The 26,523-nt window shown below is 41.2% G+C and overlaps 1 protein-coding gene across 1 annotated transcript; it reads right to left on the reverse strand.

The window, feature by feature from the left end:
* Positions 1-8,019: 8,019 nt before the first annotated feature.
* On the reverse strand, positions 8,020-25,193 carry LOC139370570 (two pore segment channel 3). The gene is made up of 19 exons (XM_071110143.1): positions 24,753-25,193; positions 23,817-23,899; positions 23,406-23,520; positions 22,809-22,937; positions 21,494-21,610; positions 21,221-21,339; positions 19,347-19,448; positions 17,704-17,830; positions 17,263-17,467; positions 16,816-16,960; positions 15,122-15,307; positions 14,550-14,614; positions 13,375-13,462; positions 13,062-13,131; positions 12,142-12,361; positions 11,707-11,797; positions 11,307-11,420; positions 10,782-10,894; positions 8,020-10,391 (listed from the first exon to the last, which is right to left on the reverse strand). Exons 1-19 carry the CDS (start codon positions 24,873-24,875, stop codon positions 10,252-10,254), a joined length of 2,352 nt encoding a protein of 783 aa, XP_070966244.1. The 5' UTR covers positions 24,876-25,193; the 3' UTR covers positions 8,020-10,251.
* Between the last annotated feature and the right edge of the window lie 1,330 nt (positions 25,194-26,523).

Below are 26,523 nucleotides of genomic sequence, written 5' to 3' on the forward strand. Positions count from 1 at the left end.
ATGTACAAGTAAGTAAGAAGGTAGGTACAACTAAGTACCAGTTAATAACTATACCTAGTCACGCCACTACTTCAATTTAATATAAAAGAAACACCAAGGAACATATAGTCACAAAAGGTATTTATATAGTTAAACATTTTAGTCCCAAAAGTAAGTACAAGTAAGAACCAACTTATTACTATATAAATACGTAGTCACAGCAGTCTCTTTTAAAGTAATACCTAAGAATCACCAATGAACATACATGGTAATTTATCATTTATTACCATATAAATACCCCCAAAAATACCTTCAAGTCATCTCTCCTGTTGTTTCTATGTACTTTACCTTTAGTTACCATGTATGTTCGTAGTATCAGGGCTGTAAAAAATAATTGGTGTCTGTTTCCACATAGATGCAGTGTAGTTATTTGTGAGGTACCACTGCATTGGACGAAGAGAACAAAGTGATCCAGTTTGTCAACATGGGAACATGCAGCGCCAGCTGTGCCATCAGAGACTCTGGGTTCGCGCCCAGGCTCTGTCGTAACCGGCCGCGACCGGGAGGTCCATGGGGCAACGCGCACAATTGGCCTAGCGTCGTCCGGGTTAGGGAGGGCTTGGTCGGTAGGGATGTCCTTGTCTCATCGCGCACCAGCGACTCCTGTGGCGGGCCGGGCGCAGTGCACGCTAACCAAGGTTGCCAGGTGCACGGTGTTTCCTCCAACACATTGGTGCGGCTGGCTTCCGGGTTGGATGCGCGCTGTGTTAAGAAGCAGTGCGGCTAGGTTGGGTTGTGTATCGGAGGACGCATGACTTTCAACCTTCGTCTCTCCCGAGCCCGTACGGGAGTTGTAGCGATGAGACAAGATAGTAGCTACTACAACAATTGGACACCACGAAATTGGGGAGAAAAAGGGGTAAAAATTCAACAACAACAAAATATTCTATAAAAAACATGGGAACATTCTTCGCAATAAAGACAAGCACACAATTCAGAGTGAAGTTTATTTAACGAAAATCAAGTAGAAACCCATTTGTACTCACAATCAGAACAAGCTAGCATAACAACAAATGTTTTTGATTCCTAGTTAGTCTCATGGAAAACAGTTTATGGGATTGAGAAAAGTAGCAGCAAATATGTTGACCTATTATGAGCGATTGTGAGCAACTGAAGTGGATGGAGAGCCTCACAAGTTTGACTAAATTACCTTACACTCTTACAAAAAAGGTTCTCTTGGGTTCTATATAGAACCTCGTGGTTCTTTGGACAAGATATAAAAAAAGGTTCTTAATTTAAAAAAAACAGTGAAGGAAAAGTACCTTCCCAATCCCAGAGTATTAATGCAGTCCCTCCAGGATTTTTCAATTTGGCAATCACAACATTTTCCCACATATTTTGCAAGATCACTATTAAGACAGTTAAATCATAGCAATATGACCACAAACAGCGGTCCGATAACTGCAATACAAAAAGGGCTAGCAATTTTAACCAATCAGCACACTTTTACTGCATTAAAATAGTTCAATCAAACAACACGTCAACAAACCTTTTAATTTAGAAATAGTGTAAATTCAAGTAGCTTTAAAATCAAAATAGGTCCCTACTTTTCAGGTAGCCATAGGATTAGTCTCTTTTGAGGGACAACACATTTTCCTGGATCTAGGTACCATGGTTACTTTAGTTTACAACTCAGAGGAGAACCTCAGTCTCCATAGTGACAGTGGCTTACAGGTAAAGTCTCTGGTCTCAGGTGAGAACAACCTGATCAACAACTCTATTTCTTGGCTCCAAAGTCAAAGTTGCTCACCATGCTGGAACTGCCAAAGTCCTCTGGGATTCCATTCTGTGTGCGGACCCCCAAAACCCCTCTGCAATCAAGATGATCCTGAGGAAGGTTGGTTGTCCAGGTTCATCTCAGTAGGCTGTGTCGAGTCCTGAGCTGACCCAGGTGGCCTTGCACTGACCAGGCCTGATGCAGGGTGCTGTGCAGCATGTGGAGGCCAGTGTCAATGCCAGTCAGGTGTCCGAGTACCTTTCTTTCTCCTTGACAGAGGGTCAGTTGAAGGATAACCTTTCTGTCAACCAGGATGTGAGCCAACTCAATAGGCCTAAACTGTCGTATCAAATCAAATTTTATTTGTCACATACACATGGTTAGCAGATGTCAATGCGAGTGTAGCGAAATGCTTGTGCTTCTAGTTCCGACAATGCAGTAATAACCACGAGTAATCTAACCTAACAATTTCACAACAACTACCTTATACACACAAGTGTAAAGGGATGAAGAATATGTACATAAAAATATATGAATGAGTGATGGAACAGAACGGCATAGGCAAGATGCAGTAGGTGGTATCGAGTACAGTATATACAGTGCCTTGCGAAAGTATTCGGCCACCTTGAACTTTGCGACCTTTTGCCACATTTCAGGCTTCAAACATAAATATATAAAACTGTATTTTTTTGTGAAGAATCAACAACAAGTGGGACACAATCATGAAGTGGAACGACATTTATTGGATATTTCAAACTTTTTTAACAAATCAAAAACTGAAAAATTGGGCGTGCAAAATTATTCAGCCCCCTTAAGTTAATACTTTGTAGCGCCACCTTTTGCTGCGATTACAGCTGTAAGTCGCTTGGGATATGTCTATCAGTTTTGCACATCGAGAGATTGACATTTTTTCCCATTCCTCCTTGCAAAACAGCTCGAGCTCAGTGAGGTTGGATGGAGAGCATTTGTGAACAGCAGTTTTCAGTTCTTTCCACAGATTCTCGATTGGATTCAGGTCTGGACTTTGACTTGGCCATTCTAACACCTGGATATGTTTATTTTTGAACCATTCCATTGTAGATTTTGCTTTATGTTTTGGATCATTGTCTTGTTGGAAGACAAATCTCCGTCCCAGTCTCAGGTCTTTTGCAGACTCCATCAGGTTTTCTTCCAGAATGGTCCTGTATTTGGCTCCATCCATCTTCCCATCAATTTTAACCATCTTCCCTGTCCCTGCTGAAGAAAAGCAGGCCCAAACCATGATGCTGCCACCACCATGTTTGACAGTGGGGATGGTGTGTTCAGCTGTGTTGCTTTTACGCCAAACATAACGTTTTGCATTGTTGCCAAAAAGTTCAATTTTGGTTTCATCTGACCAGAGCACCTTCTTCCACATGTTTGGTGTGTCTCCCAGGTGGCTTGTGGCAAACTTTAAACGACACTTTTTATGGATATCTTTAAGAAATGGCTTTCTTCTTGCCACTCTTCCATAAAGGCCAGATTTGTGCAATATACGACTGATTGTTGTCCTATGGACAGAGTCTCCCACCTCAGCTGTAGATCTCTGCAGTTCATCCAGAGTGATCATGGGCCTCTTGGCTGCATCTCTGATCAGTCTTCTCCTTGTATGAGCTGAAAGTTTAGAGGGACGGCCAGGTCTTGGTAGATTTGCAGTGGTCTGATACTCCTTCCATTTCAATATTATCGCTTGCACAGTGCTCCTTGGGATGTTTAAAGCTTGGGAAATCTTTTTGTATCCAAATCCGGCTTTAAACTTCTTCACAACAGTATCTCGGACCTGCCTGGTGTGTTCCTTGTTCTTCATGATGCTCTCTGCGCTTTTAACGGACCTCTGAGACTATCACAGTGCAGGTGCATTTATACGGAGACTTGATTACACACAGGTGGATTGTATTTATCATCATTAGTCATTTAGGTCAACATTGGATCATTCAGAGATCCTCACTGAACTTCTGGAGAGAGTTTGCTGCACTGAAAGTAAAGGGGCTGAATAATTTTGCACGCCCAATTTTTCAGTTTTTGATTTGTTAAAAAAGTTTGAAATATCCAATAAATGTCGTTCCACTTCATGATTGTGTCCCACTTGTTGTTGATTCTTCACAAAAAAATACAGTTCTATATCTTTATGTTTGAAGCCTGAAATGTGGCAAAAGGTCGCAAAGTTCAAGGGGGCCGAATACTTTCGCAAGGCACTGTACATATGAGATGAGTAATGTAGGGTATGTAAACATATAAAAGTGGCATTGTTTAAAGTGACACATTGTCGTGTCTTTGGCTATGCCGGATTAATTGATATGACATGCTATTCTGTAAAATAATTTCTCCGTAATTAAAATCACCTGATTGAGCTAATAATGTAAATGTAATTAACTAGAGAGTCGGGCACCATGAAATACTATTTATAGAGCTGTTATCTTCCGAATAAACTCTTAAAGACCTAGTAATATTTTACATCAATAGCAGTCAATATCAATCGTCTTAATTCAGTCTCATCTGAAAGTTGTAAATTCTTTTATCTTTATTTTTATTTTTACAAGATGAATCAGCAATACAAAATTGGGTTTAATTATTTATTTTCTAAGTACCTAACTAATCACACAGAATTACACATACACACAATTAATCATAATTTGATTACAAATTGCGTCATAAAGGAAAACGTCCCTAGCGGGCGGAACAGATATGACAGCTTGTTACACAAAAGAAAAGGGGCTGGGTTGAGTGAAGGAGTGGGAAGACTGAGGAACAAAGGGAAGAAGCTGGGCTATCATAAATACAGTAACTTATGCATTCTAAATTACTTCCCATTTGGAAAAGGAAAATGCAATAAATATTTACTCTGAGCTGCGCTTCAGTAGGTTGGTGGTAGATGGAAGGCCGTGTTGCCAAACCGAGTCCTTTGTCTTTTGAAGAATGTCTCTGGTGGTCAATTGGGTACGTTGTAGTAACGTTGTTGTTTGGTAGCCGGGATACTCTGTCTGTTCCTTCCTAACCTGCGTTTGCAGCTGCTGTTGCTAACTCAACAGCTAGGAGGTATCACTTCTGTAGTGAATAAGAGTTCAAAGTTCATACCATTCGCAACCAAAGCTCACGCTGATGTTGGCTTCGTTCTGTAGTTATCATCTGAACCATTCTGACATCGGACCTTTGACCTCACATCCTCGGAACAGGAAGTTATATTGTCGTCAAGGCTTTATATAGGAAGGGAGAAAAGGGGTGTGTTTCATAGTTTACAACCTCTGTCTCTTCACGTGGGCGGGCCACTGAGTGAGCAGCCCTATCTTATGAAAACCCACATCTCACATTTTAGAAGCTAAAATCACATTTCATCCCTTCACAAATAATTTCATATTCAAACATTTAAATTGAACAACAATTCCATGTGAATCCGATAACTCTGATGTGTAGACTTTCCACTGTAGAGTTTGTCATCTTATCATTGATGAGAATGTCTCAGATGACAACCGAACTGACATACCACCGCATATGTTCAATTGTTCGGATTACCAGAATATAGCTAATTTCCCCCCCACCTACTGATGTTCCCAGAATCTCTATGTTAACCAAGGTTTTTGCAAATGTAACCTCAGTAGGGTAGAGAGAGGAAAAAGGAGAGTTATTTATGACTGTCACAAACCTACCCCCCAGGCCAACGTCATGACAACATGTATTACATAAAGATGGCAAGATGCAGTAGATGGTATAGAGTACAGTATATACATATGAGATGAGTAATGTAGGGTATGTAAACATATTAAGTGGCATTGTTTAAAGTGGCTAGTGATACATCTTTTACATCATTTTTTCCATTATTAAAGTGGCTGGAGTTGAATCAGTATGTTGGCAGCAGCCACTCAATGTTAGTGGTGGCTGTTTAACAGTCTGATGGCCTTGAGATAGAAGCTGTTTTTCAGTCTCTCGGTCCCTGCTTTGATGCACCTGTACTGACCTCGCCTTCTGGATGATAGCGGGGTGAACAGGCAGTGGCTCGGGTGGTTGTTGTCCTTGATGATCTTTACTGGCCTTCCTGTGACATCGGGTGGTGTAGGTGTCCTGGAGGGCAGGTAGTTTGCCCCTGGTGATATGGGGGCGTAGAAGCTGTTCAGGAGCCTGCTGGTGTCAGACTAATGCAACGGCCCCGCCTGCCATGAGGAAGCAGAGATAACAGCCTATGGCTTGGGTGGCTAGAGTCTTTAATGATTGTCCAGGCCTTTCTTTCACACCACCTGATATAGAGGTCCTGGATGGCAGGGAGCTCAGCCTCAGTGATGTACTAGGCAGATGGAGGTGTTCAGTCCCAGGGTCCTAAGCTAGGACGGGACAGTGGTGTTGAACACTGAGCTGTAGGCAATGAACAGCATTCTAACATAGGTATTCCTTTTATCTAGGTGGGTGAGGTCAGTGTGGAGTGCAATCGGGATTGTGTAGTCTATGGATCTGTTGGGGTGGTATGCAAATGAGTATGTCTAGGGTGTCTGGGATGATGGAGTTGATGTGTGCCACAACCAGCCTTTCAAAGCACTTCATGGTTACAGATGTGAGTGCTACAGGGCGGTAGTCATTGTGGCATGAAGTCTTAGAGTTCTTGGGGACAGGAATGATGGTAGTCATCTTTAAGATGTGGGGACTACAGACTGGGACAAGGAGAAGTTAAAAATGACAGGGAATATGCCTGCAAGCTGATCGGCACATGCTCTAAGAAAGCGGCCTGGAATACCATCCAGCACCGCAGCCTTGCGAGTGTTGACCTGATTAAAGACCTTACTCACATCGGCCTCAATGAGCGAGATCCCTCAGTCCTCCGGGTCGGTGGGGGCACCACGCACGGTACGCCTGTTGTTAAGGTCGAAGTGTGTATAAAATGCATTGAGTTCGTCTGGAAGAGAGGCATCATTGGGCAGATCACGGCTGGGTGTTATTTTGTAATCTGTAATGGACTGTAGCCCCTGCCACATGCGGCGGGCGTCAGAGCCTGTGTGGTATAATTCCACCTTATTCCTATATTGTCCTTTTGCTCGTTTGATGACTCTACAGAGGTCGTAGCGGGACTTCTTGTACTTGGCTGTGTTCCTGTCAGCCGTAGCCTCAGGGCTGTCTGCGATAGCCCTGTGTGTGGTAGCATTGTCCTTTAGCTTAGCGCCAACCTCGTTGTTCATTGAATGGGAGAAGCAGTGAACTTTCACTGTGTGGGCGTCGCCGATGCATTTCCTTATGAAGCCGGGGACGGAGGTGGTTTGCTCGTCGATGTTCCAATCAGCGCTAGTAAAGTCCTGTAACATAATTTCTGATTCTGATGACCATTTCTCAACTGAGTGAGTCACGGGTACTTCTTGTAAACAGTACGGAGTCATGATCTGATATTCCGAATGGCGGATGAGGGAGGGCCTTGTACGCCTGCCTGTGGGAAGAGTAACAGTGGTCTAGGACTATCGATCGCCCCTAGTGGTGAAGGAGACGTGTTGATGGAAGTTGGGTATCACATGTCTTAATGATGCTGAAGTAAAATTGCAGTCTCCGGATGTACGTTTTCCTGCTTGTTTATGGCCTCGTATAGTTCGTTAAGTGCCAGCGTGTTACATTTCTTGTCTTGAGGTGGAATGTATACAACAGTCACGATAACAGCTGAAAACTCCCTCGGGAGTTATAAGGCATTTCACCATCAGGTATTCCAAGGTGAGTGAACAATGGGTCGAGACCACCACTGTGCTCGAGTCAGCAAACCATTTGTTGTAGATAAGAAGGGAAACACCTCCCCCTCTCGATTCCCTGACTCTACTCTCCTGTTAATGGAGAATAGCCATGGGGGGGTATCTTGTCTGAAAGCCATGTTTCAGAAAAGCAGAGGATTTTGCCGTAAAATAGAATGGAGGGAAGAGGTGAATGGCTTTCCCTTTGCTTTAATCTTGCCAGGCCTCCCCGTCTCCTGCCTCCGTAACACCAGCGTTTCTGCTTGCATACCCTGAAAATTGGGTTGGCGTTACAGAAAGAGCCCAGGGCAGATGAATCGAAGTCGAAGTTGAAGCCGCAATTGGGGTAAGTAACTGCTGATCTGATGTTCAAAAATTATTGTCGGTTGTAAGAAATGATAGTGGATACATTTCGTGAAAAGAAAGTAAAAATAAACTCTAAAAGAATCACAAAATAGCAAAGTTGGGTCCGAGCTCGACAATGGAGTAATACATTCTTATATTTTGTGTTATGATAAATACTAACATATGTGCTAAACTCATGAGCCATTGATAATAAGCAATATGTTTTAATAAAGAATGGGCAACTCACATTGCACAGTGTGCACACATTCAGTGCCTACAGAAAGTATTCACACCCTTTGAATTTTTCCACATTGTTGTGGTACAAAGTGGGATTAAAATGGTATATTGTATTGTATAGTTTTTGTAAAAGACCTACACAAAATACTCTCTAATATCAAAGTGTAAGAACATAAAATAAAAAAATTAAAAACATTTATGAATAATTAAACACTAATAGAGCTTGATTAGATAAGTGTTCAACCCCCTGCTTTCAGCAGATTACAGCTGTGAGTCTTTCTGGGTAAGTCTCGAAGAACTTTCCACACTTGTAATGTACAACATTTGCCCATTATTCTTTTCAAAATATTTTAAGCTCTTTCAAATTGATTGTTGATCATTGCTAGACAACCATTTTCAGGTCTTGCCATAGATTTTCAAGAAGATTTAAGTGAAAACTGTAAATGGGCCACTCAGGAACATACACTGTCTTCTTGGTAAGCAACTCCAGGGTAGATTCGGCCTTGTGTTTTAGGTTATTGTCCTGCTGAAAGGTGAATTCATCTCCTACTGTCTGGTGGAAAGCAGACTGAAACATCTTTTCCTCTAGGATTTTGCCTGTGCTTAGCTCCATTCTGTTTCATCCTAAAAAAAAAAAACTGTCCTTAACGATTACAAGCATAACCATAACATGACGCAGTCGCCACTATGCTTGAAAATATGGAGTGCACTACTCAGTAATGTGTTGTATTGGATTATCCTCAAACATAATACTTTATATGCAAGATAAAAAGTTAATTGCTTAGACACATTTTTTGCAGTATTACTAGTGCCTTGTTGCAAAACAAAATGCATGTTTTGGAATATTTTCTGTACAGGCTTCCTTTTCACTCTGCCAATTTGGTTAGTGTTGTGGAGTAACTACAATGTTGTTGATCCATTCAGTTTATTATCACAGCCAATAAACTCTAACTGTTGGCGGTTTCCTTCCTCTCCGGCAACTGAGTTAGGAAGGACGTCTATCTTTGTAGTAACTGAGTGTATTGATACACCATCCAGTGTAATTAATAACTTCACCATGCTCAAAGGGATATTCAGTCAGATTTTTTTTACCCATCTACCAATAGGTGCCCTTCTTTGTGAGGCATTGGAAAACCTCGGCACACAGAGTCCATGCAACTTGTGACATGTTAAATACATTTTTACTCATGAACTTGAATAGGCTTGCAATTACAAAGGGGTTGAATACTTGACTCAAGACACTTCAGCTTTTCATTTATAAATATAAAAATACCCCATAATGCATTGTGTGTAGGCCAGTGACTTTTTATTGCCTGTAAACACAACAAAAGTAGAACAAGCTAAGGGGTGTGCATACTTTCTGAAGGCACTGTAGCTATCCAACCGTTTCCAATCGCAATAATCTCTGCACGGTGTCAGGTAGGGTAGGCTATGCACCAAACGGCCAAACCTTACTTGAAAAAGTGAAGAAAGTGGCTGTACTGATGTCAGAGCAAACCAGTCTCTGGTAAATTAATGCTTGGTTACATGAAATGTTAGTTTGGCTGCACATAATACATCACAAGAAAGCCCTTTGCTGGTATGCTTTATTAATAGAGAAATAATGATGTACATAGGCCTACAGAGTAATGGTTGTATTGAAGGTTGGTTGGATGTGACTGAACTTCAAGGGCTGGTTCCCTGGACACAGATTAAACAATTGAGATTGTGTATTGAACATGCTTTTTAGTCCAGTAGAAGGCCTGATCTGTATCCGGGAAACTGTGCATAAATGACAATATAAATAAAGTAAAAATAAATGAGTAAAGTCTGTATTTGAGTCAGATTTCCCAATAGAAACAACCTTTTATGCTGCAGCAAATTACCTCAGTAGATATTCCATTTTATATCATTTCAGTTTTCCCTTCATGATAGAGATAAATCAAACAGCATTTGATAATCTATACTCAAACAAGAATACAATCTCATTTTTGATGAATGTGGATTGTGTTGTCAAGAGATGTACAAAAATAAGTAAATGAAAGAATATACCTAGCTAAATATCACATTGAGGAATGTTACCCGTTTAAAGTGTATTTTGTTTTACATAAACCTAGAAATATTTCATAAAATATATATTTTTGATGATGATGATACATAATATAAGGCATTCCAGTACAAAAACAGAAAGCTAATTTAGAGTATTTATTCCCTTTCTGACCACGGCTATACAGAATCAAAGTTTGGATTTGGGAAGTTCAGATTTGATGGGTTATTGGGATCGAAATCTTCGTCCTCCGCAAAATCCTCTGGGTCTAGGTCCGCCTCAAACATCCTCTGTAACAAACCATCCACGGTTTTGTATCCTGGGAGGAAGCAGGCAGAAAGCTGAGGTCAGTACAGATGGTTAAAAGGGAAAGTCCTATTCAGGTAGACTACTACCTGAACTTGTCTAACAAAAACACAGATTTACATTTTCCTATTGAAAAAAATAGTTTTTGATAACCTTTTACAGGGTAGTAAATCATAATTCGTCACATACTGTGTAACTAGGATGATTCAATGTGATTCTATGATTGTGAATTCAGTACATCCAGAATACACAACACATTATAAGCAGCCATAATATTTGAAAGTGCATGAATTGCCATATGCATATTTCCATACACGTTAATAGATTTCCAAGGTATAAAATGTATCATACCACCATACAGGTGATTCAGACAGTAATGCAATGAATTCTCCTCAAAGCTTACTTTTACAGGCGATCTTGAACATGAGTGCAGGTTTTTCCTTGGTCGACTCAGAGTTGCCCATATCATTGTCGTTCGTTTCCATGGCATCCACCAAGTTTCCATCCAGTTTCTCTCTGATTGGCACAAAGAGAAAGCACAATAAAAATCAAGATAAACATGGCTGTTCAGGAGGATACATCGTTACAGAACGTTCTGAAATGTTTTGCATAGACTGAGCAGCTATGATTGTCATGTTGAATAGGAAATCGTATCAATTCATCACATTTATATCTGGAACACTGAATATTTCACCTCCCTGAACATCCCCCAGTCTGCCACACCTACTGGCCAATAAGCAATTAGCAAACCCTTTATTTTAAGGCAGTGCATCAGGAATACTGTATGTGGTTTAGCTTGGAACATGACTCATGGCTACAGAAAATGATGCATGCTACACTTTCACCCCTCTAACTCAATATGAAATCGAGCCCACCTCATGGCATAAAAAATTATAATTCTTTAATTGCAAAACTATCAGGCACGTACTGTTTGACGCCCAATTCCAGTTCCTCAATTTTCTTTTCCAGAGAAGATTGTAGGTTACTTTGGTCTACGGTGTACTCCACGAAGAAGGCTTCCAGGACGAAAGCAATGAAAATACTGAGGGGAAAAAAAGCATGCGATACTCAATTCTCAAAGAGTGAGTTATCAAATACCAAGTCATAGGCACTCCTGCAGATCTGAAACTATTACATGGGTATAAGCAATATGGCGGACATTCCTCCAAGCCAATCAAAAGACAAAGCGAAGTTATTACCATATTACTTAAACTTGTCTAATCATTTTAAATCTACAGTATTGCCTGGGGGGGATTTGTAATTCAGCAATAGAGTATCATTAAGAAGTCTGTTAGGTTCTCAGTATTTCAAAGGAGACTTGTTCTTACTTGATAATGATGATGACAACTACAATGTGGAAGAGGACAAAGAACATCCTGGCTGAGATGTGAGTGACCGCGGTGAAACCGCTGGACAGCAGTGGGACCAACATTAAAGAAAATAATAAAATAGTAACAATACTTCACTGAGTGGTCAAGTTAGCCTGGCAACTTTGAGAAACACTGAGAAATTACCCAGTTGTCTGGATCCTAAAATAAGCTATGAAGACTGTTTACTAAAGAAAAAGGATAGGTTATAGTGCAATTTCATCTCATTTTTAACCCTCTACACACTAACCTACTGTAAAGTTTTAGTCAGTGACCACTGCTTACTGTACATTTCAATTCAAGATTTATATCTTGGAGCAACATTTTCACACGAGTACATAAAAAGTATTGGTTTTAGCTTAACATCTGTATTTTCCCAAGCTTTGAAAAGGATATCATGCCACTGGTTGACCACGGTGAGTTCCAGTAACAGGATAAAAGAGGAAACAATGTTGTTAAAATTGTTCTTGCAGTAGTTGTGCTTGGCGAACACTGAGTTTTTGAGCAGAGGGTTTCCACAGAATGCCTTATCCGGATCAGTGGAGTTGGCCTCGAAAAAGCGTATTTTCCCTTTGAACAGCTCCATTCCCACCATGGCAAATATATAATAGACCACCTGAAAAATATATGGAACAACTATGCAGTCAATCAATCAGTTGCAACACAGGATTACATAGAGGGATATTTCACTCCAATCAATTGTCTGATGTTTTCAGCCGTCATAATACAGTGTAATTTAAATGTGAGTCAATGACCAAGACCATCTAATTTGTAGATCCAGCTGTGTGGCCTAATCCAAAATGAACAGAAGAGATAAGCGCCACAATTGTAGTCCTTATCTTTTCCATTCATTTAGGGTTGAGGCATATAGCTGGATATACACAGCTGACAGATTGGGAATTTGATTCATCTTGACCTTTGGAATCATTGGATATCCCTTACAAGCGTCAATCTCATGAGCTTAGTTCAACTGAACCCAAAATACAAGCTTATTTTACTCCAATGTTTGTAAACAAAGTAAAACACCATATAGGCTCAAAACATGGTTACAACTATAATTACAATTTCATGGATGGTCAGTCCTTGCATCCATAGCTTTGTCTATGAATTTGATAGTGGTTACATTTCTCCAGCCCCATCCCTTAGCCTTTTAGTGAAACAGTGGAGGGGAGTACACTTTGGTATCGTTTCAACTCCTGATTGGCACTTTAAGCTCAATATGCAGGAATAGAGTCACACTTAGAGTCCATAAATATCATTAATAAACACAATAACTTCTTGGTGTAATTTAACTTAACTGCACACTAACAACTTACGACAATGAGCTGTCCGAAGGTGAGTATCGTTGGTCCAATCTTGATGAGGGTGTTGATGATGGCACGGAACCTGAGGGGGAAAAATAACATCAAGAAGAGTTCCACGTCCAAGTCTATGAATGAGAATATCAAAATCAACCATATCTGACTTCTATAGGTCTTTCTGCAAAATCATTTTTGTCACAGTAGCTACTGCAGATACTAGCTCTGGTAGTTAAGGGAAACGGTTTGATAATGTTTCACAGCTTAAGTTTGAAGCATACACACAACAGACACTGCTCATACAGGAAATGGAAGTCCTTGACCTCCTAACCTTTTGATGTTGTCCACCACTCGTATGAGCCTCAGGATGCGCAGGATGAACACAATGTCCAGGATCTGACGGCTGGTGTAGCCTCCAGCTGGGACAAAACACATGAACATCACAACATGAACGCCAGGCAGACTCGGAGGGCTAAATTCTTTTACATGCATGTGTTCTACGCTGCAAGTTAGTAGAGGGCACCATCGACAGCATAAAGAAAAAGAAGACAAAGAAAATAAACAGCATCCCAAGTCAACATAGGAAGCAGCAGTTTGATTTATAGCGCTTTTCAACAAGCTCCTCAAAGTAGGAAACACCTCATCCATCACCAATGTATGCCACCCTCTACCAATGTCATTATATACTATACTGATTTTTCAATCATTTAATTGATGAATCTCCATCAGAAGTCATCAATAAAAATAAAAAACATGAATAAAGTACCATTTTATCTTTCATTGTACTTTTGCTCATTTTCAAAAATGAAACATAACGATGACCCCTCATTCAATAGGTTTAAAATAATACATGAAAAGGTCAAAGAGCTATGGGCAACAGAAACAATAGGATGACTCCAACAAACAAACGAGAGGCTTACTATAGGTGACCTTCCACTCCTGCTCCCCAGGGGCAGCACAGCGTTGAAATAACGTAAAACCTCAATGTTAGCTCAATGTCAACAGCAGCCAGCATTAACAATGAGCCGCCATCAGAGGGTGGCTCATGAGGAACAGCAAACCGCAGACAAAAATTGACAATTAAGTTGGATATTGTATTTGCCTTAATATAAACAATAACAGTAAAAGTTCTCAAATGCCATAGTGGTCTACAATCGGAAATGTAGGCACACTGCTGCTGAGCCCTTAATAAAGAAACTAACAAATAAATAATATATGTACTGTTTGTGAGTAAAGAGTGGAAGTCATCGATAACACAATGTGCTAGATTTAAAGACATATTGGGCCAGTTTCCCCAGACACAGATTATGCCTAATCCTGGAATAAAAAGCATGCTAAATGGAGAATCTAATGGAATTCTAATCCAGGACTATGTTTAGTCTGTGTCCAGGAACATGGCCCATTTTGGTTTTGAATCTTCAAACTTTAGAGGGTTTGGGTTAAATGTCAAAGACCTGACTAGGTATCCCTTTTCCCTTCCCTAACACCGATTTAGGTTTTACTTACATAATTTCAGTGCTGAATTGATGATCATAGCAATCAAGGCAGTGATGACAATGATGGTGTCAAACCTGTGTGCATAGAGGTGAGGAAGATCTTACTACACAAATACTTAAACCGAAGCAGAAACGGTCTCCTTTCATTGCAGTTCAATCATCATATACCTAATCAGCTAGTACCACTTCAGTACGCAAGCCTTGGTCACAGAATTAGGGATGCTGCATCTACATGGCGTAAGGGGAACATAAAACTTCTACTATTGAGCAGACCTGGGTTGAAATAGTACTGGGTTTTTTTCTTTCAACTTCAGCCGTTCTTGATTGAGCTTGCCTGACACAATGGAAGTCAAAAAAGTGCAGACCCTCAAAACGCTCAAAGTATTTGAAGGAAAAACAACAAATTATACTATGTATACTACTACTGGCAACACAAGGGGTTGGTTTCCCAGATTAAGATTGAGTTTTGTCCTGGATTAAAAAGCAAGCTCAATGGGATTCTTCAGTAAGCATGCTTTTTAGTCCAGGACTAGGCTTAAATCGCTGCCCGCGTAACCGGACAAAAATGTTTGGGCTTCTCACCAATTCCAGAACTGGTGTCTGGAGAAGAAGGCGCGCGGCTCGAAGCTGTACAGTTTGAGGAGGATCTCTAGGAGATAGAGAACCAGGAAAGCCCACTCTACGTTGGCTATCAACGGGTCCTCCTCATCCAGGCCGATGAACACAGCGTTAACCAGGATGATCAGGTCATAGGTGTACATGAATGCCCTGGATATCACACACACACACAGAAAGAAACAAAGATATACAGTGCCTTGTGGAATAAGTCAAAGGGTCTGAATACTTTCCCATTTTGTTACGTTACAGCCGTATTCTAAAATGGATTAAAAACATACAAATCCTCAATCTACACACAATATCCCATAATGACAAAGCAAAAAAATAGGTTTAGAAATGTTTGCACATTTATTAAAAACAGAAATACCTTATTTACGTAAGTATTCAGACCCTTTGCTATGAGACTCGAAATTGAGCTCAGGTGCATCCTGTTTCCATTCATCATCCTTGAGATGTTCCTACAACTTGATTGGTCCACCTGTGATAAATTTAATTGATTGGACAAGATTTGGAAAAGCACACTTGTGATAAAAGGTCCCACAGTTGACAGTCAAATGAAATTGTCCGTAGAGCTCCGAGACAGGATTGTGTCGAGGCACAGATCTGGGGAAGGGGCCCCAAAAATGTTTGCTGCACTGAAGGTCCTCAAAAACACAGTGGCCTCCATCATTCTTAAAATGGAAGAAGTTATATACCACCAAGACACTTCCTAGAGCTGGCCACCCAGCCAAACTGAGCAATCGGGGGAGAAGGGCCTTCGTCAGGTAAGTGACCAAGAACCCGATGGTCACGCTGACAGAGCTCTCGAGTTCCTCTGTGGAGATGGGAGAACCTTCCAGAAGGACAACCATCTCTGCAGCACGCCACCTATCAGGCCTTTATGGTAGTGGCCAGAAGGAAGCCACTCCTCCGTAAAAAGCACATGACAGCCTGCTTGGAGTTTTCCAAAAGGCACCTAAAGACTCTCAGAGCATGAGAAACAAGATTCTCTGGTCGGATGAAACCAAAATTCAACTCTTTGGTCTGAATGCGTCTGGAGGAAACCTGGCATCATCCCTACGGTGAAGCAGGGTGGTGGCAGCATCATGCTGTGGGGGTGTTTTTCAGTGGCAGGGACTGGGAGACTAGTCAGGATCGAAGCAAAGATTAACAGAGCAAAGTAGTGAGATCCTTGATGAACTCAGGACATCTCTGGAGAGACCTGAAAATAGCTGTGCAGCTATGCTCCCCATCTAACCTGACAGAGCATGAGAAGAATGGGAGAAACTCCCCAAATACAGGTGTGCCATGCTTGTAGTGGCATACCCAAGAAGACTCAAGATTGTAATTGCTGACAAAGGTGCTTCAACAAAGTACTGAGTAAAGGGTCAGAATTCTTATGTAAAATATGATATGTTCTTTACATTTAATAAATTAGCAAACATTTCTAAAAACCTGTCTTTGCCTTGTCATTATGGGGTGTTATGTGTAGATTGAAGAAAACAAAACAATTGAATACATTTTAGAGTAAGGCTGTAACCTAACAAAATGTGGAAAAGGTCAAGGGGTCTCAATACTTTCCGAAGGCACTGTCTACTTTCAGATACTTTCACACGCTCCCCCAAACCTCTTCCCTGTACGTCTGCTGAGTAACATCTACACTCATTGGCTGCACTCACTTGTGCTGGACCATGCGGCAGACGAGACGACTGGGGGAGGAGAGATAGAGAGAGGGGAGCCATGTCTTGAGGGGGTGAGGCCGTGACTTCATCATGATCACCTGGATGTTCAGGAGGTCCGCAAGCTGAACAAATGCCACTTTCCCTGCACAGGTGGATGAAAGGATTAAATTAATTCAGGCTTCAGCTCAAAGCAGGTGCTGCATTGGTCATCTTGGGTAACACTACGGTCACGTTCCAGGGTAACTACATTGCAGGCATTGCATTGCATGAACCAATGGTTGTGTACCATGTCAGTGACTGGGAATTCTGGCTTCAAATGGCTACATCATATGATGTGGATGTTAGCTGATATATTAAACACCTATCCAGGTCCATCTGCAATTTACTCAGCATGTAACACAGCTTTGTGTGGGTCTCTGTGTGAAGTAGACTCCAACCACTCACCTATGCAGCCTTTGTTGTTGTCGTCGGAGACGCTCCACAGCAGCTCCCTGTGGGCGTTGCTGATGTCCGGCTGGACCAACCGCACAAGCTGGTTCCAACAGGCCTGGCTTACCACAGGCTCCTCCTCTCCCTTCCTCTCCTGCAGCACACCGAAGGCACGCACCATCTTGTGCCTCTTGGCCCTGACGAGCTTCCGTACTTCTTCCTGATTGGGTACATAGGATAGGAGTAGGATGAAGTCGCCTGTAGACACTGATCTTGTCTCAGTTTAGCATTTTCCCCACAAATGGTTGAGGTTAGATAAGGTTAGGTAAGACACCAAGCTGCCTTAATCTACAGAGCCAGGAGATAGGAGCAGGAGCCATGCCATCTCACACAAGCCAAGGCTACTTATATTTGAAAAGAAATAGCTTATATCATTGTCTTGTCCGCCCACTCTACCTTCAGGTACTTTTTGTAGTTGTTGTACACGACCGCCAGGAATACTGACATGAAGATGTAGGTGTTGATGAGGATATAGGTGATGAAGAACACGGCAAAGTAAACGCTGAAGTTGTACGCTGGCATCCTACGTAGGGAAATAAAGACAAAAATAAAAAACGATTTGTCCACGTGTCTATTTATTAAAGATTAAACAATTAAATTACTTGTGATATTTTAGTTTAGGTATTTTGCAGACGCTCTTATCCAGAGCGACTAACAACCAGTGTATTCAACTTCAGTAGGCAAAACCCAACTCGTATCACCATCATTGCAAGTATAATCTACTCCCAGCAAAATTGCTGTAGGTTTATTAGGTACATCACCCTTTCACGGAAATGGTTTGCTCCTACAGACAGGGAGTCACATGGCCGTGGCTTGCTATATCAAGGAGGCACATGGCCGTGGCTTGCTATATCAAGCAGGCAGATAGGCAGAGACATTCAGTTACTGTTCGATTGAACATTAGAATGGCAAAACGAGTGACTTGAGCGACTTTGAACGTGGTATAATCGTCAGTTCTATGTGCGACGGTTCCAGTATCTCAGAAATGTCCGTCCTCCTGGGCTTTTCACGAGCGACAGTGTCTAAGGTTTACCGAGAATGGTGCATCCAGCCACCAACAGGTAAATAACGGAGCAGTACAACAGTGGTGTGCAGAACGGCATCTCGAGAACGCACAACTCGTCGGTCTTTGACACGGATGGGCTATTGCAGCAGAAGACAACACGAGGTTCCATTCCTATCAACTAAAAACAAAAATAAGCGGCTCCAGTGAGCACGCGATCGACAAAACTGGACAATTGAGTGGAAAAACATTGGCTGGTCCAACGAATCAAGGTTCTTGTTGCATCATGTTGGTGGCAGAGTCAAGATTTGTCCTAGGCAGCATGGGTCCATGGCTCAATCCTGCTTGGTTTCAAAGGTATGGGCTGGTGGTGGGGTAATGTTTTCCTGGTACACGTTAGGTCCCTTGAACAACATTTCCATGCCTCGAAGAATTCAGTCTGTTCTGGAGGCAAAGTGGGATCCGACCCAGTACTATATGGGTGTACCTAATACACTGTGTATATAGAAAGGGGCATGCCAAAAGGCAGCTTTGCACTTAAAGTTGCACTACAAATCAAAAGTCATACAGTTAAAGCTAGAATATTTAAATGCTACATCCATTTTCTGACTTATAAATTAATGATAAATACCCATTGATTCTTAAAGAATAACTGATAAATGCCTGATGAGCTCAGTCCAACTGTCATACTCCATCAGAACCCAAAATATAAGATTGTTTACAAACATTGGAGTAAAAGCAATGTAAACAAACACTGTCTAGCCTCAAAACACAGTTAAAACTATAATTTGTGACATAGTGGATGGTCATCCCTTGCATCCATAGCTCTGTCTATGAATTTGGCAGTGGTTACATTTCTCCAAGCCCACCTCTAAGCTTTTTACCAAAACAGAGGTGGGGTGCCAGCTTTGTTATTTTTTCAATTAAAGATTCTAGCTTTAAAAAGAAGAATTCAAATCTTAGACTTCATAACAAAAATAAATTCATAATAAAAATCATAAGGAATAAGGTTGGATAATGTACCCAGGGTACTCACATGATATCCGGGCTGTTGGCAGTCGTGACTAGGACATAGAGATCAAAGACAATCTCCAGATAGTTGGTGAAATAGGGGCGTCCCTCTATTGTTTTAAGGCCCCTAGGGAGGAAGCAGCAGCACAAATGTGGTTTGCATTATGTCCAACAACAATTGCCCCCCCCCCCCCCCCCAAAAAAAACTTTAAATTGTCTAAGGGCAACTTGATCCTAGCCCCCTCCCTCTTTGCAAACTGGAAGTATGTCCTCTACTAACCACACAAGGACGGTGTAGGATGACATAGCCCCTCAGAGCACTGCTTTTCATTCTAATGGTTAAGATTAGGTTTGGGAATTGGGATATAAAAGCTGATTCTAGACCTGCTCTTATAGAGGAAACTATGGTAGTTTTCAGTGCAACTTTATGAAGTGCTACGCATTTGGTAGTACTTCTTTGCTTGCCAGCTAGACCAGACCAGCATGGGTGCAGGCTTTTGTTCCAACCCAGCATGAACACGCCTGATTCAACTAATAAAAGGCTTGATAGAATAGGTGTTGAATCAAACGTGTTAACCCTAGCTCTGTTTTTTTATTTCTTATTTTTTTAAGTAAGGAGTTTTTGCTTCCCAACCCCATATGTGGGTCAAATATGATCCGTATGCATTTCCCATGGAATCCACTGCATTGCACTCGTCAACATACACCTTAGCAAAATACATTTAAACTCAGTTTTTCACAATTCCTGACATTCAATCGGAAGACCTATTTGCGACCAAGCTTTAACTTCCTGAACTGAACTTCCAAACTGTAGAGGAAGGTTCATCCCCAGCGATTGCGTCACAGTGGATGAGCAGTTTTCCTCCAGACACGACGCTTGGCATTCCATCCAATATTGGTTTCATCAGACCAGATAATCTTGTTTCTCATGTCTGAGAGTCCTTTAGGTGCCAATTTGGCAAACTCCAAGCGGGCTGTCATGTGCCTTTTACTGAGGAGTGGCTTCCGTCTGGTCACTACCATAAAAGGCCTGATTGGTGGAGTGCTGCAGAGATGGCTGTCCTTCTGGAAGGTTCTCCCATCTCCACAGATGAACTGAGGCAATGGAAAGCTGTGGGGTGATGAAAGAGAGCCATGCCACCACCACTCAGAGCAGCCAGGTCCAGAAGAGGTGCCAGCTGTGCCCAAGCGCAAAGGATAGAAAAGTCAGCTGCTGGTGTTCTCAGTGCAACACACCTGTCTGCAAAGAGCACAGTCACATGCTTGTTGTTTGTAACAAATGCATGGACTAAGACAGCATAAGTAAGCATCACACACATGCAAACTTTGTTCCTTTTAGTGTTCATGTTTTCTAAATTCACAACTGTTAGTGTTGTCATTCATATTGATGATGAACTTTGAATTTTCAAATAAATGTTTAGAAATATTACAAAACGTGCTTAAGGTGGTTTTATTTTGTTCTTCACATTAAAAGGTTGAATGTGAAACTTTGATTGTAAGAACGATTGTAAGAACAATATGTTCATATTTTCAATAGCCGTTATGGAATTTCATAATATGTTATCATTGGAATGTGTATCAAACTGTTGAAGAGCAGTTAAAAACATCTAAAATAATAAAAAGACCCAAATCATCACTCAAAACAATTATGTTCCACAAAATTGATCATATTTTAGACCCATGTGTATCAAACACAGATTTTACAGTATCGGGTCATTTTGACCCGGCATATGCATTCTTGGGGCGCCATGTTTACTATGCATCCCAGGGTTAATGCTTGGCTGGAATAAAGGCCTGCATTCAGACCAGGCCTCTGCAGACAAAATGGTCACCCCTGTCCGAGATTTTACAATGCTGGCAGACATGCCCATATGACTACAATTCCTGATCCTGACTTACCTTTTTCCAAAGAGTTTGAGGGCCATGAGTGAGAACATGAGCACACTGAACATAAAGAGCAGGAAGACATAGAGGATCTGAGGCAGTGCGTTCCGGATGCTTCGGAACGCTCTCCGGAGCTAGAGGAAGGAAGAGAGAATGTGAGTGACAGAAAGGGTATACCTAGTCAGTTGTACAACTGAATGCATTAAACCGAAATGTGTCTTCCGCATTTAACCCAACCCCTCTGAATCAGGGGGAAGATGATGTGTGTGACAGAGAGACAGACTTTACCTGTCTTCCCTCAGTGATATTGACCAGTAGGAGGGGCCTCAGTACCCGCGACCAGCGGACAGCGTAGAAACCACTGGCTTTCAATGCCCCATAAATGATCATGTCAACAAGAGAGAGCTGAGGAGGAGAATAATGTAAAGTATTACCCCCGTTTCTTTCATTGTAATGGGAGTAGTTATTCAAAGTTGTATGCTAAATTCCAAATCTACTTCTAATGACTCCTGGAGACCAAAGTAAATTGTATAGATTTAGTGTGGCAATTGTATTGTAGCCATATTGTTTCCATCTATCCAATCCTGAAGCGGGTGAGTGTAATGGCTAGTGGTTGATTTGCAATTCAGCATTTTGGATTATTTCAGAGCAATTCTCAAACTTCCTAAATTGGAGCCCAGCGTTGGAAGTTGGAATTGGGTCTAGCTTCAAGCAGCATGACGGCTTGAAGCTAGACCAATTCCAAAATTGGGCTCCTCTTTTCCACACACTGCTCAATCAAGAGTCAACACCACCCCAGTCATGCAATTTACATTGAAATATGTTTTACCACCTATATCTATCAATACATGTTTGCATACATGGTCAATACAGGAGTTAGCGGTGTCCAACATTGCATTCAAAAGGAGTCATTTGTTTATTCTGAATCAAACTGAGTCATAGCGTTAACACTAGGAAGTAACTAGGAGTTGAGAATCCCTGACACAGGGAAACTTTGGGCTAAAGGTTGTTTCACAACAATGTGCAAAGCACTTCTCAGCACATTCTCAACTTGTCATACAGTTCCTTCAAATGCTGCTACACTGACAGTCACTGGGTAGGTTTCCCAACTCCTTCTTGGCCAAAGTAGTAAGCGATTTCTTTCAACGACCGAGACTAATAAATGTTAGCAATACCTTGCTTTTGGGTTTGATTCCAGTATTGTTCATATATACAGAATATGTATAAGCTGTCGCCGGATAAAAATAATTATAATAAATTAAAATGTATTATTCCGGTACCTGTACCTACACAGAGATATGCACACTGAATCAAAAGCACTGGATCACAATGACCCTAGTGTGCATGTCTTGTGAGGAGAGGTAGGAGAGAGCAGAGCAGACAAGGCATTTCCAATGTAGTAGTTGGACAAATAAAGTTGTATTGTACTATATTGTATTCCACTAAAGAACATGAGGGTAATACGCACTCTCTAAACTTGAGTACACCAGGACTGGGCTGAAAAATAATACAGATAAGAAATAGGAGGTCTGCGGAATATTGCTGTTCCCCTGTGCTTTATTCCTGCACCTAAAAATAATTCCATTATTTGAGTTGCACCTACCAAAATGATGGCAAAGATGCAGATGTTCTTGGGGTCTTTCCAAAACCTTTCCCGGGGAATGACTTTGGCGTAGTGCACGAGCCGAGCAGTGAAGGCTGCCAGACAGACAAGCTCGATCACTGAGGTAACCTGAGGGAGACAAAAACAATGTGTGCCTGCTATCAATTCAGTAAAAGATTGCATATGTACAACCAATTGTTAGCAATTCAACCCAGTTTGACCGGGTGTTCATTTGGTGCAAACAAGGGAAAAAATGCTTTGAAACAGGAGGGGCTACGTGACCTTGTCCAATGAGAACATTTCAGTTTCAGAACATTTCGGCAATGTGCCCTAGGCCTAATAAACACGACCCTGGTACTCTCATCACAAAACAGAGGTCACACACAGTGCTACACATAATACAACTGTGGATATATTTAAACCATGAAAAGAGCAATACAACAAGCCTAAAGAAACAGGGTTATTAGTAACGATTTCAAGAGACAATAATTCCTGCATACTGCTTTGAATGTTTCATTATCTCTGGCCCAAAACATTGGCATTTTAAAAGACTGAGAATTACACCAAGTTGAGAGGAATATCATTGTGGATATCTACCCATATTGGCAGAGGGACAACTGCTGGGTCTTCAAAGATGGCCAAAGCCAGGTCCACTAGGATGAAGGCATACACAAGGATCTGGAACCCCCAATGGTTATAGAGCAGGTACAATCTGTGGAAGAAAAGCAACAACCAGAATCCATATTTCAACGGAATTGTCCAATATCTTGAAACATAGATAGTCAGAGAGAGGGTTGTCTTCTTTTTTTCCGTCTGTTCCTCACACACAAATATGGCCTATGATAGCAGGACTACCGCTAATGCTATCCTTAAGCTACAAGTGACAAGATTCTATCTATTTGTATTTATTCTAATACATGCTCTGTCTATTTCGATATATTCAACCAGTTGAATGCTCTGGCAACTATAACCTAACATCATTAAACATAACCATCACTACCTACCTACCTTATAGCCTGAGGTGTTGTGTCAAAAAAGATGTTCCTGTTATACTGGGCGTCTGACACGTACACCGCTGCAAGGTCAAAATCCTGGAACGCCCCCACAGACAATAAAAGCAGCCGGTGAATACTCTACGCAAATAAAACCTTTGGTATATTATAGCCATATCTAGATAATACAAAACAGTAGTGTCTATAGGTTTATTATATGTATAAAGTGTCTTAAGGTAGGAATGCTGATCTAGGATCAGCACCCACCTGTCCATGTAAAAAAGTTAAACTGTGATTCCAAATCAGCACGACCACTCGAAGACGCTTGAAAAATAGAGGCGCTGGATGAAAAATGAAGTGTGTGATCCAACTGGTCAAGTCATGCAATTGGTACAATATATGATCATATGAATCCATGGGATCCTTGATATCAGTAAAGCATTAGAGCAAATAGGGACATTGACTATGTATTATGTACATAGGCTGATAAGTGTCAAGGCAACACAATCAACTGAAGATAATTAAGTAAAGTTAGTGTGTAATGAACCAAAATTCTAATTTCAAGGGGAAAAGGCTCCGCCCAATATAGGCAAACAAACATGTTGATGACATGTATAATATAAACGTTAAAGGAAAACACGCGTGGTGTGTTGGCTGTGACAAAACGCATTATTGCCAGGCCAGTAAGAGAGCCTAAAGTTGGTGCATGACTATTTCATGCATTATTATCATAATTATTATTATTATTTTTTTAAATACAGCCTACAGTAGCCCAGAGCAACTTTATAAAACTATGCACATACCGTACTCTGCACGAACGCAAACAACTTAAGTATGAGGTCATGTGATGAGACAATGACAGAAAGAAAATACTATATAATGTATCGACTTGGAAATGTAACGGAGCACGGATAGGTGATACGTCAGCAATATCCTACAAAATATCACTTACACCCTTTGTTTTTCTGTTCCCAGTTTCAGATGTATTTCCACTGTTTCTTATCCCCTTTCCATTTTCCGGCGCCTCTTCTGGAGTGATTTCCTTTTTATCTGGTTCAGACATTGTTTTTAGCATTACATTTCCCTTGAAAATGTACTTTTCTCCTCTTTCGTAGGCCTAGATAAACTATTCGCTCCCGTTAAGTTAGCAGGATATCCCGTGATTGAGTTGGAAGTCGTCCCCACCAAAATGGTTATAAGTCCTGTTTTCTTGCACGTTCCTCAAATATCACACATTCTTGTCGAATTGAAGGCATGCTAACATTTTAACCTCCTGTCGTAATCGGAGGATGGAATAGCCTACTGTCTTTTTTGAATGATAACAGAAAGATTGTGAAGTGAATGCTTATGCCAGGATTTTTTTTATCTGTCATGTGACAAGTTTAGCGGAAATAGCGGAGGAGAGACGAACGCGCTGGAAGGAAACGTTATGGCATAAGTAGAGTTGCCAGAATGTGAGAACTCTTGTGATGTGAGAACTTAAGGTTCGTACAGCACTCGTATTAGAGAAAACATGATGCTATACACAGTGTACAAAACATTAGGAACACCTGCTCTTTCTATGACAGACTGACCAGATGAATCCAGGTGAAAGCTATGATCCCTTATTGATGGCACCTGTTAAATCCACTTCAATTAGTGAAGATGACGGGGAGGAGACAGGTTAAATAAGGATTTGTAAGCCTTGAGGTACTGGCGTGTGGATGTGTGCCATTCAAAGGGTGAATTGGCAAGACAAATCATTTAAGTGCCTTTGAACGGTGTATGTTAGTCATAGCTGCAGAAGCACCTGGGCATTGTTGCCAACTCCTCAGTAAGGAAAGTAGCTATTGGCTGTCCTATAAGTCACTAAATGACGTAATTTGCATAATTGGCCATGTGCATGTAATTGTGACGGATGCTGTAGAGAGAGGAATAACGTCGTGGGATAGACAAAAAGTGAGTAAAAAACACCCTAAATATGTTTAGAACTACAAATGAACTTCTGTCGATTCTTGGGACCGGCAAAAGAGACACACTCTGGCAGAGTTACTTCGTTTTTTTTTTTTGTCGTTTTCTTAATTTGGTTAGATTTTTAACCTTATGGTCCACTTAGGAGCCTACAACAAATCACAGAAAAACACATTTTTAACCATAACATTTTTTACATTTGTTTGTATACAATCTACATTAACAATCTAAAGGGACCAAAAAGAGACAATGTAAAAAAAAAAATGCCAATGTGAGAAAATTATGGTAACTAGTCTGGCCCTAATTCAGGTTATTTATTAAAAATATGTTTTTATGTAAGCCAGGGCGGGATCAGCCAGCGGCGGCTTCCCGCATGTGCGATTCATTTGCAGTCTGGACGTGGAGGGGTGAACATCTCCTGTTCTGACTGCAAAGCTGGGAGGGAATGCTGCGTGAGGACTGGGCCACCTGTGAGTGCTTTGGGATGGGGCTCGTTGAGAAGAGTAAGAACGATATGTGCTTTCACGTCAGTCTCCAATAACACCAGAAAAAGTCGCTAGATTGTGTGTTATCTCCACTTTCTGGAGGACCGAGTTTTGAAATCATTGGAATGCCCCGTGGAATTAGAATATGTGAGGTTCTGTGTTATACACTATAGCCCTTACCATATATGTGATGGAATAATATTTCCTGTTGGCTTGTGTGGATGTATGTGTTATGCAACATAGCTGACTTGAGACATTGTTAACAGTTTCAGGACCATGGGCCTTTCT

Source organism: Oncorhynchus clarkii, chromosome 17 (genome assembly GCF_045791955.1).
Source record: "Oncorhynchus clarkii lewisi isolate Uvic-CL-2024 chromosome 17, UVic_Ocla_1.0, whole genome shotgun sequence".
Lineage (NCBI taxonomy): Eukaryota > Metazoa > Chordata > Actinopteri > Salmoniformes > Salmonidae > Oncorhynchus > Oncorhynchus clarkii.